Here is a 16,244-nt window from a genome sequence, read left to right as displayed (position 1 = left end):
CTGGGACTGTAGTTAAACATCCAAAAGTCCACCCTAACCCCCATACAAAGTTTGGAGTTCATAGTAGCTCACTTGCATGCAATAGCAGCCAAAGCATACCTTCCTCTGCACGGGTTCATAGCCCTAGCCAACTTAGTCACCAGAGTCCAGATCAGACCCCAAACTTCGGCCAGAAACTGTCTAGAGCTGTTAGGGCATATGGCAGTTGGCGTTCTTGTGATAAGCCACATGAGACTTCACATGCATGACCTCCGGGGTGGTTCAGAACTGTTTATTCGCTGAACAAACACAGTTTGAACAAACTACTCTTAATGCCTTTCACTGTGGAAAAAGTCCCTTGACTAGTGGAAGGACCTTCAAAATGTTTGCACAGGGGTCCCTTTTGCTCAACCATTTTCAATGCTAATAACAACAGATGCATCCTTATCGGGATGGGGAGCCCATGAAGGTAGCTGTAGCTCACGAAAGCTCATGCTCAAATAAATTGGTTAGTCTCTAAGGTGCCACAAGTACTCCTTTTCTTTTTGCATCTAGACACTCACGCTGCTCAAGGCAGGTGGTCATCTCTTGAAGCTATCCTGCACATCAGCTTACTGGAACTCAGAGCAGTCAGTCTCTGTTCCACTGATCAGGGACAAATATATGAAGATCATGACAAACAACATGTCATACATGTTCTATATCAACTGTCAAGGGAAAGCAAGATCACCTTCTGTCTGAGCCAAAGCAGTGAGGCTCTCGAATTGGTGTTTTGAAATCAGATCAACATCTCAGCAGCTTACACCTCAGCAGAGGTGTGCAAAAATTCACAACAGATACCCTCAGCAGGTATTTCTCACAAGATCATGAATGGGAGTTAGATTCCACTACATATTTTTGTGCTGGTGCATCCTGTAGATAGACCTGATTGCCACGGTAAAGTGCAAGAAGTGCTCCCAGTTCTGCTTGAGAGGCGGACTAGATTGGCGCTCCTTGGGAGATGCCTTCCTCCTTCACTGGAGTTCAAGTCTCCTGTATGCATTCCTCCAGCTCCCTTGGTAGCCAAAGTATTGATCAAAGTAAGGAAAGACAAGGCCAGCCATAGTTCTGACATGGCCAAGACAAACATAGTTCCTTTACCTCACCAAGCTCACTATGGGTCGACCGATCACTCTCTGGACCGTCCCCATCTTCTCTCTCGGGATGTTGATCAAAGTCTTGAGGTTCTTTGACTCAAGGCATGGCTAATTGGTTTGCAGGATTAGAAACATCAATTTGTTCTGAGGACGTAGAGAGAGTGCTATTATATAGTAGGAAACAATCTGCTCGTAATACCTACCTACAAATGTGGATGAGATTCAGTCACTGCTGTTACTGACATTTTTCACCTAATTCCTGTCTGCTGTCAGATATACCAGATTACATTTTCGATCTAAAACTGACGGGGTTGTCTCTGAGCTACGTTAGAGTACACTTGTCATCTATTACAGCCTTCCATCGTATGATGGAGGGTTTTTCCATGCTGACTCATCCTACAATGATGATATTTCTTAGGAGACTGGGGAACCTCTTTCCACAAGTCACATGCCCTACTCCAGTTTGGGACATCAACTTGGTGCTTACAAGCCTTTATGAGCTCCCCACCCTCCCCCCAGCCCTTTGAAAGTATGGCTATCTGCTCCCTTCTATGCTTGTCTGTGAAAATGGCCTTTTCATAGCCGTTACTTCTGCTCAAACAGTGGGGGAGAGAAAGGGGGGGCTCTGATGGCATAGCCTCCATTCACAGTACTTTTTAAGGATAAGGTCACATTACAACCATAGCTCAAGTTCTTACCAAAGGTATCGTCAGATGTCCACATAATCTAACCTATCCACATTCCAGTTTTTTCCCCCAAAGCACATCTGAATAAGGAAAATATGTGGCATTAAGTACACTCAATGTCAGAAGGGCATTAGCCTTTGACCTAGACAGGACTAAACCCTTCAGAAAATCTCCCAGATTATTTCTTTCCATTGTGGACAGAATTGGATCTCCAATTTCCAAGCAAAGACTCCCTAGATGGAGCCAGATATCCATTACCTGTTATCAGTCTCATGATCTGTAACCTCCTTCTAGAGCATTAACTCACTTCAGAAGATCCCTTTCTACTTCGATAGCTTTTCTTAGGAATGTTCTAGTCACAGAAATATGTAGAGTTGCAACTTGTACCTCCATTCATATCTTTCTAAACCCTATGTGTTTACCCAAGGCTTAGCTTCTGATGCAGTATTATCTATTGTACTGTCCTCAATCTTGGATTCAACTCCAAAGTCACGCCTCTCCGTAGAGGGCAGTGCTTGGTAGTGACGTACAGTGGCATGCCTGTAGAGACACTACCTGAAGAAGAAGAAAATGGTTACTCACCCTGTGCAGTAACTGTGGCTCTTTGAGTGTGTCACTGTGGGTGCTCCACTATCTGTCGTCGTCCTCTCCGCTTCAGAGTTCTTTGCCATGGAGCTTTGCAGTAGAGAAGGAGCAGAGAGCATGAGAATGACTCCATAGCCCAGTGATCTAGGGCATTCTTCTGGGAGGTAGGAGACCCAAGTTCCAGTCCCGCCACCTTATTCAATATTTATTTATTTAAAAAATTGAACAGTTTCAACAGAGACTGCAAGAAACCGACCCTAACATAACCCATAGCTCAGAGATTAGCACCCTCTCCTGGGAGGTAGATGACCCGAGTTCTAATCTCTGCTCCACATCAGAATTGAACCCAGGGCTCTCTCATGCTGGGTGAGTGCTCTAACCACAGGGCTAAAGGTCAAAAGTGTGGGCTTGGTTTTTCTTGCAAAATAACTGACCTGGCTTAGGCACCTAAGTACAGGACAGGCTTCAGTGCCTTGAATCTCAAGTGGAGACAGAAACCTAGCTCCCTTTGAGGGCTCTGACCCAGGCCAAACCCCTCTCTTCAACATTTCCTATTGACTGTCCTAGACAGCTCCCTGCTCAGCTTCACAGTGCCTAAGTCCCTCTTGTGAATTCCACCCCAAGTGTCAAAGAGAATGACACCTCCTTAGCTATAAAACCATAATTACTACATCCATGTGTTTACACACACATTCTGGGATGCAGCTTTTAACTTCTATTTTGGTTTAACTTCAGTACTATTTTCTTTTATACTATGTTTTAAATATCTATGTATTAGTAATTGTGCTTTATATAGAATATCTGATATGTATCTTTAACAGCATATTGTCAATGTATTTCAAATGGTAAATTATAAAACTAGAAACCATTTGGTTCAAAGGAAAACAACAAGAGTGTCTTCTCAAATAAATTGGTTAGTCTCTAAGGTGCGTACTCCTTTTCTTTTTGCGAATACAGACTAACACGGCTGTTACTCTGAAACTTCTCAAAGAGCAAGACACATCCTATTTGTGCCAGACAGCAGTTTGGTATGGACATAATTTTTATCTCAATAAAACAAACTCTATAAGATATTAATGTTAGAAAGAGAACTGGTTGTATAGAACAATGTGAGGATATTCTTTATTCAAGATATTCAAAAGAAGACTGATTCTTAGGACATGTTATTAGAGCTATAAACTGAAAGGGCTTCCTCATCCCTGCTATTTGCAAAGAGAAAAACCTTTAGTGTAAACCTATACAAAAAATCTTACACACATTCTTACTGAAATTGATTTCTTTTATAAATACTCTAAAGTCTTCATTCTTCAAAATATTAAGAACATTTATGGTTGCAAATGTTTTACAGAGACATTGATTACTCCTAACTCATATTACTACTTAACGGGAACGAGAAATGGTTATTCACCCTGTGAAGTAACTGTGGTTCTTCAGATATGTCTGCCTATGGGTGTTCCAGTCTAGGTGCACATTAATATTTAATTATTTATACACAGTGGAATTGAACCTGCTTCTCCCACATCCTGGGTGAGTGTTCTAACCACTAAGCTAAAAGTCATAGGGGGAGGAGAGGTGTTAAGCACCATTATCATAGCACATAGGTCAGATTGGGTCCTGAAGGCAAGATAGTAGGGGAGTGCTAATTTGTGGGTCCCAGTGGGGCTTAGGTTTAGGCATGAGTTAGGTGCCAAGATGTTGGATGGTATCAGGACTTACATGGCTGTGTATATGCCCAACTGCCAAAAGTTAAGCACTTCAGCGACTTTAATGGTGAAAACTCTGGCTCCTCGGGAGTTTAGGTGCCTGCAGGGTTATGTGGTTATGCAGGGCTTGTGAGTACCAGTGGTGCCTAAATGTTGGCCTCTAGGTGCATAAAGTGGGAGACTGATGCTTAAGTCCACAAGTGAGAAAAATGCGTAATGTTAGAAATCTCTCAAAATCCTCTACAATATCTATTCTGTGCCTTATAATTAAAATTTCTATTTTAGAACTCCTAACTACATGGCACAGAATGCATATCATAGTCATATTTATTTATTAGATATAGATTTTTAAGGCTAGGAGGATGGACTTTGTGACATTACCCCATATTCTTCACAAAAATATTGTTATGATACAAATACAGCATAACTAAGATATGTTTTATGCAAGATGAGTTACGTGAGGTATCAATGAGAAGGTTATAATCTACTGAATGTGTATATCCAATTTGTATGAATGTATCATTTCTGTATCTAAAGTTAGGAATATTGACTATGTAACAGTTATAACTGTGTGTGTATTTGGGGGAATGCCCACCAGACAGTAGGCAATCAGCCTGAATGAGCCATTTAAGAAGGACAATAGAACTTTGGAGATACTAATCTTCCATCTTCCTGAGGAGTTTCCTGGGATGTTGCTTTAACACTGCAGGGTCATCTAATGATGTCACCTGGTAAATTCTATTTAAGGCTGGGAAGGAAGGCATTCAGGACTCTCCTCCATTGCCTGCCCAGGAAGGAAGACTGCTAAAAACACCCGAAGGGAAAGGCAGGTTTGAGTCCATGCTGAGACAGGGGTCCAGTCTGTAAAGAGAAATAACTGGAACTCTAAGCTACAGAAATTCTGCAACTTGCCTAAAACAACATTTAGGGTGAGAAATTACATTTTGTAACCTGTTTCTTGAGTGTATTAAGCTTAGTTTGCGTGTTTTGTTTTATTTGCTCAGTAATCTGCTTTGTTCTGTTTCCTATCCCTTATAATCACTTTAAAATTTACCTTTTGTAGTTAATAAACTTATTTCTTGGTTGTAACATAACCCAGTTTGTGCAATTCATATCTTGGGGGGGGGGAGGAGGTCAAGAAGCTGTGCATATCTCTTTCTACATTGAGGGAGAGGGCAATTTTTATGAGCTTGCGCTGTGCAGATGTTTCTGTACAGTACAAGACAATATTATTTTGGGTTTACACCCCGAAGGGGGTGTGCACGTGAGTGCTGGGTGTATCCCCGAGCTGATTCCTCCCACACATAGCTGATCTCATTGTCTCTGTGTCCATTTGCAGCTGGATGTGTCCCTACCTGTGTGTGTATGTGTGTGTGCTGGAGAAGGCTTGAGGGCCTGGCACAACTAGGACAGGGTGAGGAAACCCAGGCTGGTGGAACAGGCAGAACCAGTGGGACCCCAGCACAGCAGGTGGTATCCCAGATGGGGGGGGTTCAACCTGTCACAGGACTATTATCATCAAGTAGTCTGATCTCCTGCATAGGACTTCCCTCAGTTAATTCCTGTTTGAACTAGAACATATCTTTTAGAAAAACACCCAATGTTGATTAAAAATTTCCAGTGATGGAGAATCCACCACGACCCTTGGTAAGTTGTTCCATTGTTTAATTACCCTCACTATTTTAAAAACAAAACTGTGCCTTATTTCTAGTCTGAATTTGTCTAGATTCAACTTCCAGCTGTTGGTGGTTGTTATATCTGTGCTAGATTGAAGATCCCTCTATCAAATTTCTGTTCCCCGTGTAGGTACTTATTAACTGTATAGTCACACCTTAACCTTCTCTTTGTTAAAGAGAGAGCATGTTGTCTTTCACTGTAAAGCATGTTCTCCGGTCTTTTAACCATTGTTGTGGCTCTGCTCTGAACCCTCTCTAACTTATATGGCTCTCTCCAGTTTATTAACATTCTCCTTGAATTGTGAACAGCAGAACTGCTTTCAGTATTCCAGTACAGAGGTGCTCAGTAAAGAGGTAATATAATCTCCCTGCTCCTACTCAAGAGTGCCCTGTTTATACATCCAAGGACTGAATTAGCCCTTTTGGTCACAGCATGCACTAGGACTTTATTTTCTTCTGACTATTCACCACGACTCCCAAGTCTTTTTCAAAGTCACTGCTTCACTGGATAGAGTCCCCACCTGGTAAGTATGGCCAACATCCTTGGTTCTTAAATGTATGCATTTACGTTTGGTTATATTACAACTTGTGGTGGTTTCTTGCGTCCAGTTTACTAAGCATTCCAGATGGCTCTGTATGAGTGACCTGTCGTCTTCATTATTTACCACTTTCCCCAATCTTTTTGTCATCTGCAAACTTTATCAGTGATGATTGTTTTTTTGTAAATCATTAATAAAAATGTTAAATATGGTACAGCCAAGAATAGATCCCTGCTGGACCCCACTAGACACACACTATTGCAGGTGATTCCCTGTTACAATTACATTTTGCGTTCTATCAGCTAGCCAGTTTTTAATCATTTCATATGTGCCATATAGTTGTGTGGTACTATATCAAAATTCCTTACAAAAGTCTGTTACATCACTACTGTTAACTTTATCCTCCAAACTTGTAATCTCATAAATTAAAAATCAAATTAGTTTGATAAAATATACTTTCCATAAACCATATATATTGGGATTAATTATACTTCTTGATTAATTGAGTCCTGTTTCAACCATTCACATTATTTTGCCTGGGATTGATGTCAGGCTGACAGGCCTATAATTATCTGGTCATCCTGTTTGGCTTTTTAAGTAATAGCTCAACATTCGCTTTCTTCCAGACTTCTGGATCTTCCCACTGTTTCAAGACGTAATGAAAATCATCATTAACAGTCCAGAGAGCTCCTTATCCAGCTCATTAAAAGTGTATGGGTTTAAATTATCCAGTCTTGCTGATTTCAAAATATCTAGATTTAGGAGCTGCTGTTTAACATCCTCCCTTGTTACTGTTGAAATGGAAAGTATTTAATCATTTTCATCAGCTGATTTGAATACATAATCTATCATTTTCTCAAATACAGAACAAAAATATTTATTGAACATTTCTGCATTTTTATTGATAATTCTACTAGGGATGCAAATATTATTTTAAATGGTAACCATTTAAACTATTAAAATTATATTGTTTAATCGGTTAACTGATTAAAGGGAGAGAGGCTGGGGCTGCTTTGGCTAGCCAGGGGCTGGGGCTTAATGGTTAAGGTGGGTTAACTGGTAAGACTAATGCTTACAGTTTAATATTTTACATCCCTAAATTCTACCATTTCCATCTACTAATGACTGATACCATTGTTAGAATTTCTTTAGTTCGTAATATATTTTTAAATCGCCTTGTTGTCCTTAAATCTGCTGCCCATAGATTTCTCCTTGTGTCGTTTTGCTGCCCTTCTTTTCTATGATTCCTAGATTCTAATTTATATTCATTATTATCAGCTTCCCCTTTCTTCCATTTGTAATATATGATTTTTATAGATGCTTTTACTTACTCTAGGCCAGGTTTGTTTTTGAACTAGTGTGGTGTTTTTTCTTGATTGTGGGATCTTATTTCTGGTTTGAATTTGTATAGCTTCAGCTCCCAGCTGTTGGATCTTGTAATGCTTTTGTTGGCTAGATAAGAGCTCTCTGCTTTCAGAAATTATCTCCCCATGTAGGTATTCATAGATTGTGATCAAGTCATCTCTTTACTTCTTAAACTAAATAGACTGAACTTCTTACGTTTCTCACTGTAATTCATGCCTTCTAGTCTTCAAATCATTCTTGTGGCGCTTTTCTAAACTCTCCAATATATAGTTCCAGTCAGAATTGGGCGCTAGTGGCATCAGGCTTTTTTGGTCATAGCCCTGGTAGGTCACAAGATTCAGACTTAAAATTGTAACATTCTCTGCATAGTCCAGATACCTCTGAAATAAAGAAAATTCTAGTTAAAGCAGGTTATATGATGTGTTAAATTTTTTTTATGTGAAATACTTTACGTTAACCTCTTAATAGCTGATCTACACAATCTGCTTATTAGCCAGGGGTATCCAAGCCCCAGGATTCTTGCTGAAAGTCGTAGTTTCTTTTGTCAGGCCTTTTGTATTGCAGTAGTGGTGCACAGAGCTTGCATTCTGAACAGGCAATTTGGGGTAATTTCTGCCAGAATCGGCCCAGACTCGTTCATGGTTCCTTAGAAAACAGTGATTAATGCTAGTATCATTGAATATTAAGGTACTATGAGGATGTCTCCTTACTGGACAGTAGTTGAATTAGAAATATATGTCACTACTATGTAGATCTGTAATCTGAGATACACTGGGGTGTATTTCCATGCCCAATTTGTTGTACGTTACCTATGATTAAACGCTTGCTTCTGATGTGTTCCTCTTTAAATGTAAATTGCACAGAATGTATTGGCGATGCACAGAGAAAGGATAGGTTTCAGAGTAGCAGCCGTATTAGTCTGTATTCGCAAAAAGAAAAGGAGTACTAGTGACACCTTAGAGACTAACCAATTTATTTATCCGATGAAGTGAGCTGTAGCTCATGAAAGCTTATGCTCAAATAAATTGGTTAGCCTCTAAGGTGCCACTAGTACTCCTCTTCTTTTTAGAGAAAGGATAGTACAGCACTCCCATAGTGAATGTTCCAATAAACTAAACTATTACAGCCATCAAATGATAAAAGAATTATACTTTAAAAACACCATGGAATAATGAAAAAAACACATTGGGTTCAGTTGTGATTTAATGTCACAGTCCATTGCAGGGGCACATGTCCTCAGCAAGAACTCCAGAAGGCATTTGCTTAGCTTGGCACAATGCTTCCAGGCACGCACCATCCTTTGAAAAGATTCAGGATGTGTTCTTCAATGCAGCATGAGAAGCTGCCTGAGGTTTTGGCTCTGCCCCTTTAGAAAGGTTAGTAAGACAGTGTCACTAGTGTGTAGTTGTCCTTGTTTTCAGGGGAGTGCAAGGACAGCCATTTTGCCTGATCACTGTGTACGAGTGCAAAAGTGTGTAGGTACCTTGCACTGCCCTGCTCTCCGTAAACAAGGCCAGGTACAACTGAGACCGCAGATCCTATTAAGTACCTAAGAGTCAGGGTGGGTTGTTTTTTTCTGGCTGAAATTCTAGACCAAAATATGAAAATAGAGTTTTCACTGAAGAATACGCTGGTAAAGTGAGGGATCTGGCTTTAGAGCACAGCTGAAGTAGCATAAACATTCCCTAAGTAGAAGAGAGGGACTTGTGTCATTTTAAATCTTGCCTTTAACCAAGCAATCAACCCAGAAGCAGCAGTGAAGGACTCCAGTGGGATTCCCATGTCCTCCGTTCTTCCAAAAGTATGGGTGGCCATGGCTGAAAGTCTTCTAGGGTTGTGCTGGGAAGAATAAAGAGAAATGGGGGAAATCTGGAGGCAAAACATTGTAAAGAGAGTTTTAAAAACCTGGTTTTTGCTATAATTCCTGTATCTAGATGTGGTGTTGCTTTTAGTAGAATGTTAAAGGGCCATCAAAAACTTGGTGGTTCCAAGGGAAAGCCAGTGAGAAAAGGCCGAAGTGATATGAAAGCATTTAGCTAAATAGAATCCTAGAAATGTAAGGGGCTGGAAGGAAGCTCGATAGTTTATCTTAGTCCATCCCTCTGCACTGAGATAGGACTATGTATACATAGATCATCACTGACAGGTGTTTTTCTAACTTGTTCTTAAAAAAAAAAAAAAAGCACAGGGATTCCACACCTCCTTTGGTAACCTATTCCAGTACTTAACTATCCCTATACTTAGAAAGATTTTCTTAATATCTGACCAGAATTTCCCTTCCTGCAGAGTAAGCCGATTATTTCTTGTCCTACCTTCAGTGGATGTGAAGAACAATTGATCACTGTTTTCTTTATAACAGCTCTTAACATATTTGAAGACTATCAGGTTCCCCCTTCAGTCTTCTTTTCTCAAGACTGAACATATCTGTTTTTTTTAAGCTTTTGTCATAGGTCAGGTTTCTCTAAACCTTTTATCATATTTGTTGCTGCCCTTTGGACTCTTTAAGAATGATACAGACAAATTGTAAAGTGTGGAGTGCAAAACTGGACACAGTATTCCAGCTGAGGCCTCACTAGTGCTGAATAGAGTGAAACAATGAATCACCCCCAGTGTTTTAGATAAGACACTCCTGTTGTTCCACCCCAGCATGATATTAGTCTTTTTTGCAACTGCATCATGCTGGGTCATATTCAGTAAGTGATTTTCTATACCTCCAGATCCTTTTCTGCAGTATTACTGCCTAACCAGTTACTCCCCATGTTGTAGTTGTGTGTTTGATTTTTCCTTCTTAAATATAGTACTTTGCACTTGTCTTTATTGAATTTCATCTTGCTGATTTCAGACCAATTCTCAAGTTTGTCGAGGTCAATTTGAATTCTAATCTTGTCCTCCAAAATACTTGCAACCACTCCTAGCTTGGTGTCCACAAATTTTATAAACATACTCTCCATCCCATTATCCAAGTCATTAATGAAAATATTGAATAGTACCTAACACAGGACAGACCTCTGCAGGACCCCAGTAGACAGGTTCTCCTAGTTTGACAGCGAGCCATTGATTACTCTTTCAGTATGTGTTTTCAGCCAGTTGTACACCCACTTACAGTAGTTTCATCTAGACCACATTTCTATAGTTTGCTTCTGTGAATGTAATGTGGGAATGTATCAAAAGCCTTCTTAAAAGCACGATAAATCATGTCTGTTGCTTCCCCTCATCCATTAAGCCAGTAATCTTGTCAACAAAGGAATTTCAGTTGGTTTGGCATGATTTGTTCTTGACAAATCCATGCTGGCTATTATTCACCATTCTGTTATCCTTGGTGTACTTGTTCCATTATCTTCCTAGATATTGAAGTTACCCTGACTGGTCTGTAATTCTCCACTTTCTCTTTGTTCCCCATTTTAAAGATAAGTACAATGTTTGCCCTTCTCTAGTTTACTGGGACCTTACACATCCTTCATGAGCTCTCAAAGATTGCTTCATGTAGTTCCTTAAGTATGCTTGGGTGAATTTTGTCAGGCCCTGCCAATTTGAATACATCTAAATTATCTAATTATTCTTTAACCTATTCTAGCTTATGTTCCTTCCCCCTTGTTGTTAATATTAAATCTGGTTAGGTATTTGATCACAATTAGCCTTTTTAGTGAAGATGTAAGCAAAACAGGAATTAAACACCTTTAGCCTTTTTGATGTCATCAGCTATTAGCGCTCCTTCCCTGCAAAGTTGTGGACCTACACTTTACTTATGTTTTTTCTCTAGCTCCTAATGTATTGAAATAACCTCTTCTTGTTGCTTTTTATGTCACTTACTAGGTGTAACTCATTTTGTGCCTTAGCTTTTCTGATTTTGTGCCTACATGCTTGTGCTATTCTTTTGTATTCATTCCCAGCAATTTGTCCATATTTCCGCTATTTATAATATTTCTTTCTGATTTTCAGGTCTTTAAAGAGCTCCTGATGCAGCTGTATTGACCTCATACTATTCTACTGATCTTTCCTTTGCATCGGGATAATTTGCTGTTATGCCTTAAATATTTTCTCTTTGAGAAATTCTTTGAGGAACTCCCTTTTCCCTTAGATTTTCTTTCCATGGGACCTTACCTACTAGTTCTGAGCTTGTTAAAATTTGCTTTTTTAAGTCCATTGTCCGTATTCTGCTGCTCTCACTCCTTTCTTTCCTTAGAAACATTTCACGATCACTTTCACCCAAATTGCCTTCTACCTTCAGATTCAAGAATCAGTCAGAATCAAGTCTAAAGTACTACCCCTCCACAGTTGTTTCCTCTACTCCTGAAACAAGAAGTTATCCCCTACACATTCCAGGAATTTGCTGGACACTTTGTTTTGCTGTATTACTTTTCCAACAGATATCTAGGTCGCTAAAATTCCCCATTATTACCAGGTCTTGTGTTTTTAGTTATTTCTGTTGTTCATTCTAGAAATGCCTCATCCACCTTCTTCTCCTGATTTGGTGATCTACCAAAATAGTAGACACCTACCGTGAAGTTGCCCCCATTTTTTGTTTTCACCCAGAGAGTTTTAACTGGCCTGTCTGTCACCTCCTTCAGAACAAGTGTATACAATCTTGATATATAGTGTAACATCTTTCCCCTGCCTGTCGTTCCTGAACAATCTGTGACCTTCTGTACCAATATTCTGGTTATTCAGCAATCCAATATTCAAATCACCTGTAAGAAATTTTTATTTCAGTTGCATTAAAATAGATTTCCAAATCAGCTTCATGCTTTTGAATGAAGAATGGGCATGAGGATCAAACTCCTCAGGTGCACTTCAGCTAATTTTGCTTGACTTTTTCCTGCATTATTCCTCCACCCCACCTTTGCATTTGGAGGGGTTTAATCTAATAATTTCCCAATTCTGTTTCTGCTTCAGAATGCAGATTTCACCCCAGGTACATGGCGCAGAACAGATGTGCACTTGGAAAACCCAGAGTACCACACCAGATGGTATTTCAAATATTTTCTAGGAAAAGGTAATTACCCTTTTGTAAATGGCTTAAACATGATTTTAAATAAATGAGAAATACCTTTCACATTTGAGTAATTGCAATTGTTAAAGTGCATGGGATTGACTTTATTTCTTCTTATTAATATTGCACCTTCGGTGTGTGCAGTGTTGTACAGAAGATGGATTGTGGCAGACAGGTGGGTCCATGGCCCAAAGAGCTTAGCTTCTGATGTTATTGTGGGCACAATACAATGCAGGATAAGCACATGATAGTATTTGGTCACTAAAGCTGTAATCATTCACTGCACTGCAGACTTTACTGCCAGTCCATTGGAATCTAAACTTCTAGCACTGATGCTTCATTAGTGAGAGAGAAGCCCCAAACCCAAGAAGTCTTGTCACATCAGGGTTTCTTTCAAGAATTCTGGTGCTCCTCACTTTTCTATAAGGTAAAAATGTTTTCAGAACACTTTTTTTGTTTGGGGATTTTTGCATTTCTACTCTTGTCCCAGACAAAATAAGGAAATATGCTTGAAGTGTATGTGAATTGTTGAAGGCCAAGTTAATTGCACATCAGGAAAAGTTTAGGCTCAGTTAAGACTTGAGTGAAGGTTCAGGTTAGTTTATATCATATCTGAAGTGGCTTACTCAATTGTCCTTGTTCTTTTTCACAAAATATCTTCCAGAACTGGCCCACTAAGTTGGCAGGATCTCACCAGATTAGTCACTTAGGCCCCTACTTGGCTTTGTAAGTCTAAAAATAACTATTATTCCGCTCCATATAATGTAGCAGTATTTTGTGAGATAGCATATTTGCACAAGACTTTAAGGGAAATCAGCAGAAATTGCTTTTCTTCACAGATTTTATAGGAAGGAACTGGGATGGCAGAATCCTGTAGTTTGAGAGACTTGAAACATAAACTTTACAGAACAAAACAAAAAAATCCCTCTCTTCCCCTTGAAGCTGCAATTCCTCAATAAATTTTCTCTTATCTCTTCTAAATTTAAACCATGTCTCTTGGTAGTGAGGATCTGCAGCCAGGTTTTGATTTCCATGCTTTCTTTATTAAGTCCTTTAAAGTTGTTGACAGAGTCAGGATTTCTTAATGTGTTTGCAGGAGTCTTTCTTCTATTCATTTTCTTTTATAATAGACACCCTGAAATCTTAAACATCTATTTCTTAAAATCATTTTTTACCTTTCTGTTACTTGTGTTTCTACAGTGCTTAGCACAATGTCCATGACAAGGGCTCCTAAGCACTGCCTCAATACATACAAACAAATAAATAAAATGTACAGTCTGGTTTCAGAGTGGTAGCCATGTTAGTCTGTATCAGCCAAAAACAGTGAGGAATCCTTGTGGCACCTTAGAGACTAACAAATTTATTTGGGCATAAGCTTTTGTGGGCTAAAACCCGCTCATCTGATAAAGTGGGTTTTAGCCCACGAAAGTTTATGCCCAAATAAATTTGTTAGTCTCTAAGATGCCACAAGGACTCCTTGTTGTTTTTACAATCTGGTTTGTTATTGTAGGGATGTTCACTAGGGCTAGGCTGTATACACCAGTCAGTTATTGCAGGTTGTTCATAGCTGCTTCCCTGTGCATTCCCTGTGGTTTTGAATTTGCCTATGAGTGCTGGATATCTAGAAAAAATATATTTTTAAATAAGAAATTTTCTTCGAAAAAATCTCTCAAAATTACTTGCATTTTACAAACGGATGCAAGAAAAATAGAGAATTTAACAATTTGATCTATTGACAGTGTTCCTTTAAGTCGTGTTCTTAAAAATAACCTTGGGTGCCAGAGACTAGAGACAAATTCCTAAAAAAGCCAAATTTCTGAGGTATTTTGGAATCTGTTGGATCAACTGAATATTTACTTTTGAAATTTCATACAACACTGAAACTACTCAGTGGAAATGCTGATTAAAGAATGGTGTTGGCTGTAGCGTACCAATTTATAAACTTTAGAAATGGAAAGAGCAGGAGTTGTGCACTGCATGTTACCAAATTTGGGAACTGCTGAGCTTCCAAGTTCGTTAGCATGCTTTGCAAAAGACATATTCTCATTTTGGCCTTTTGGGGGAGAGACAATGAGGAGAGAAAAGGCTTGACCTGGAGCAGTCATGACCTCTCCTAAAAGAAAACATTGTGGTTACTAATTATATATAGGGTATATGATCTGACACTACTATAATAAATCCAGAAAGCCAAGTTTTAAAGGGCAGGTGAGTTGTATCTGTATAGTGAAATCCGATCTCCACATAGAATCAACCTCTTGGATTCAGCAACAGTAAAAACAGGACTGCTTGTTAGCTTTGCTCTCTGCATATAATTTTGGTAAAAAAAAATGAAGTGTATTTATTGTTCATAGAACGGTTTTTCAGTAGGTGTCTAGCACATTTTAGGGTAAAATTGTGGTGGCCTTACTCATGTTAGTGATCTCATTGATAAAATCATAGTCATGTAGGGATGGAAGGGACCTCAAGAGGCCATCTAGTCCATGCCCCCACAACTGAGGCAGGATCATGTATACCTAGACCTTCCCTGACAGGTGTTTGTCTAACCTGTTCTTAAACACCTCCAATACCAAGGATTCCACAAGAGCCCTTGGTAACCTAATCCAGTACTTAAATATTCTTACAGTTCGAAAGTGTTTCCTAATATCTAACCTAAATCTCCCTTGCTGCGGATTAACAATTACTTCTTGTCCTACCCTCAGTGGACATGGAGAATAATTGATCACCATCCTCTTGAAAACAACCTTTTACATATTTGAAGACTGTTCTCATGTCACACCCTCCCCCACCCCAGCCTTCTTTTCTCTAGGCTAAATATAAGCAATTTTCAGCCTTTTCTCAAACATTCTGGACCTTAAAATCATTATAACTTCCACTGAAGCTCACATCTCCTTTGTATGATGCATCTTGGGTCCATAACACCAACCGCCTACTATTAATGTTTTGTCAGTTATTACATGTTAAATGGAAGCTTCAAGGCAGCATTAAGTTTACAATTATAATTGCAAAAAGCCAGGAACTTGAAAATGTTAAGGTTATAACACAGTTAATATGGTCATATTGTACATACTCTGTATATTATGATGTACATTATGCCATTAATATGACAGATAGACATTTGTATAGAAAAACAAAAATATATCTGAGTTAATGCTGTAGGAGCCTTAACTTGCTGTAATTAAATGAAAAAACAATTTATAGCTGAGATTTTAAATGTACAAAAGACTGGAATTTTAAAGTTATGGTTCACACAGAAACGGAAACTCGACAAATGGTAACTATATAATATTTAATATTGTGGTAAATAGCATTAATATTAACACTTTAATGTAGATCAGTAAGGTGACTGAGGCATAGTTCCTGTTGGAACCATAATTACAAATTCTGTGACTTTTCTCAGTGTATGTAAAACATCAATAACACACACCTTTCATAATTTAAAAACATTTTCTCAAATCATGTTTCTTCCTTAAAATCAATGGCATCCTTATTTGTTTTATTAGGCTTCAGTAAAGCCATTATTGACCAGCATAGACCAAATGTTAAATGCTGATGTTGTGTACTCTGGGACTGGGCATATACACTGAA

General features: G+C 39.0%; 1 protein-coding gene across 3 annotated transcripts in view; it reads left to right on the top strand.

Annotated features, from left to right (window-relative positions):
- The window catches only part of GARNL3 (GTPase activating Rap/RanGAP domain like 3), a 203,210-nt gene that overhangs the window by 58,957 nt on the left and 128,009 nt on the right, over window positions 1-16,244 (top strand). For all 3 annotated transcript variants that reach the window (XM_084649926.1, XM_084649927.1, XM_084649928.1), the window contains one exon: window positions 12,563-12,662. In XM_084649926.1, coding sequence (XP_084506052.1) covers window positions 12,563-12,662 — 100 coding nt within the window. The remainder of the gene's footprint in view (window positions 1-12,562; window positions 12,663-16,244) is intronic.

This window comes from Lepidochelys olivacea, assembly GCF_965140295.1.
Source record: "Lepidochelys olivacea isolate rLepOli2 genome assembly, chromosome: 16".
Taxonomy (NCBI): domain Eukaryota; kingdom Metazoa; phylum Chordata; order Testudines; family Cheloniidae; genus Lepidochelys; species Lepidochelys olivacea.
Note: the sequence above shows the minus strand (reverse complement) of the source record. Positions and strands in the feature narration are given on the sequence as shown.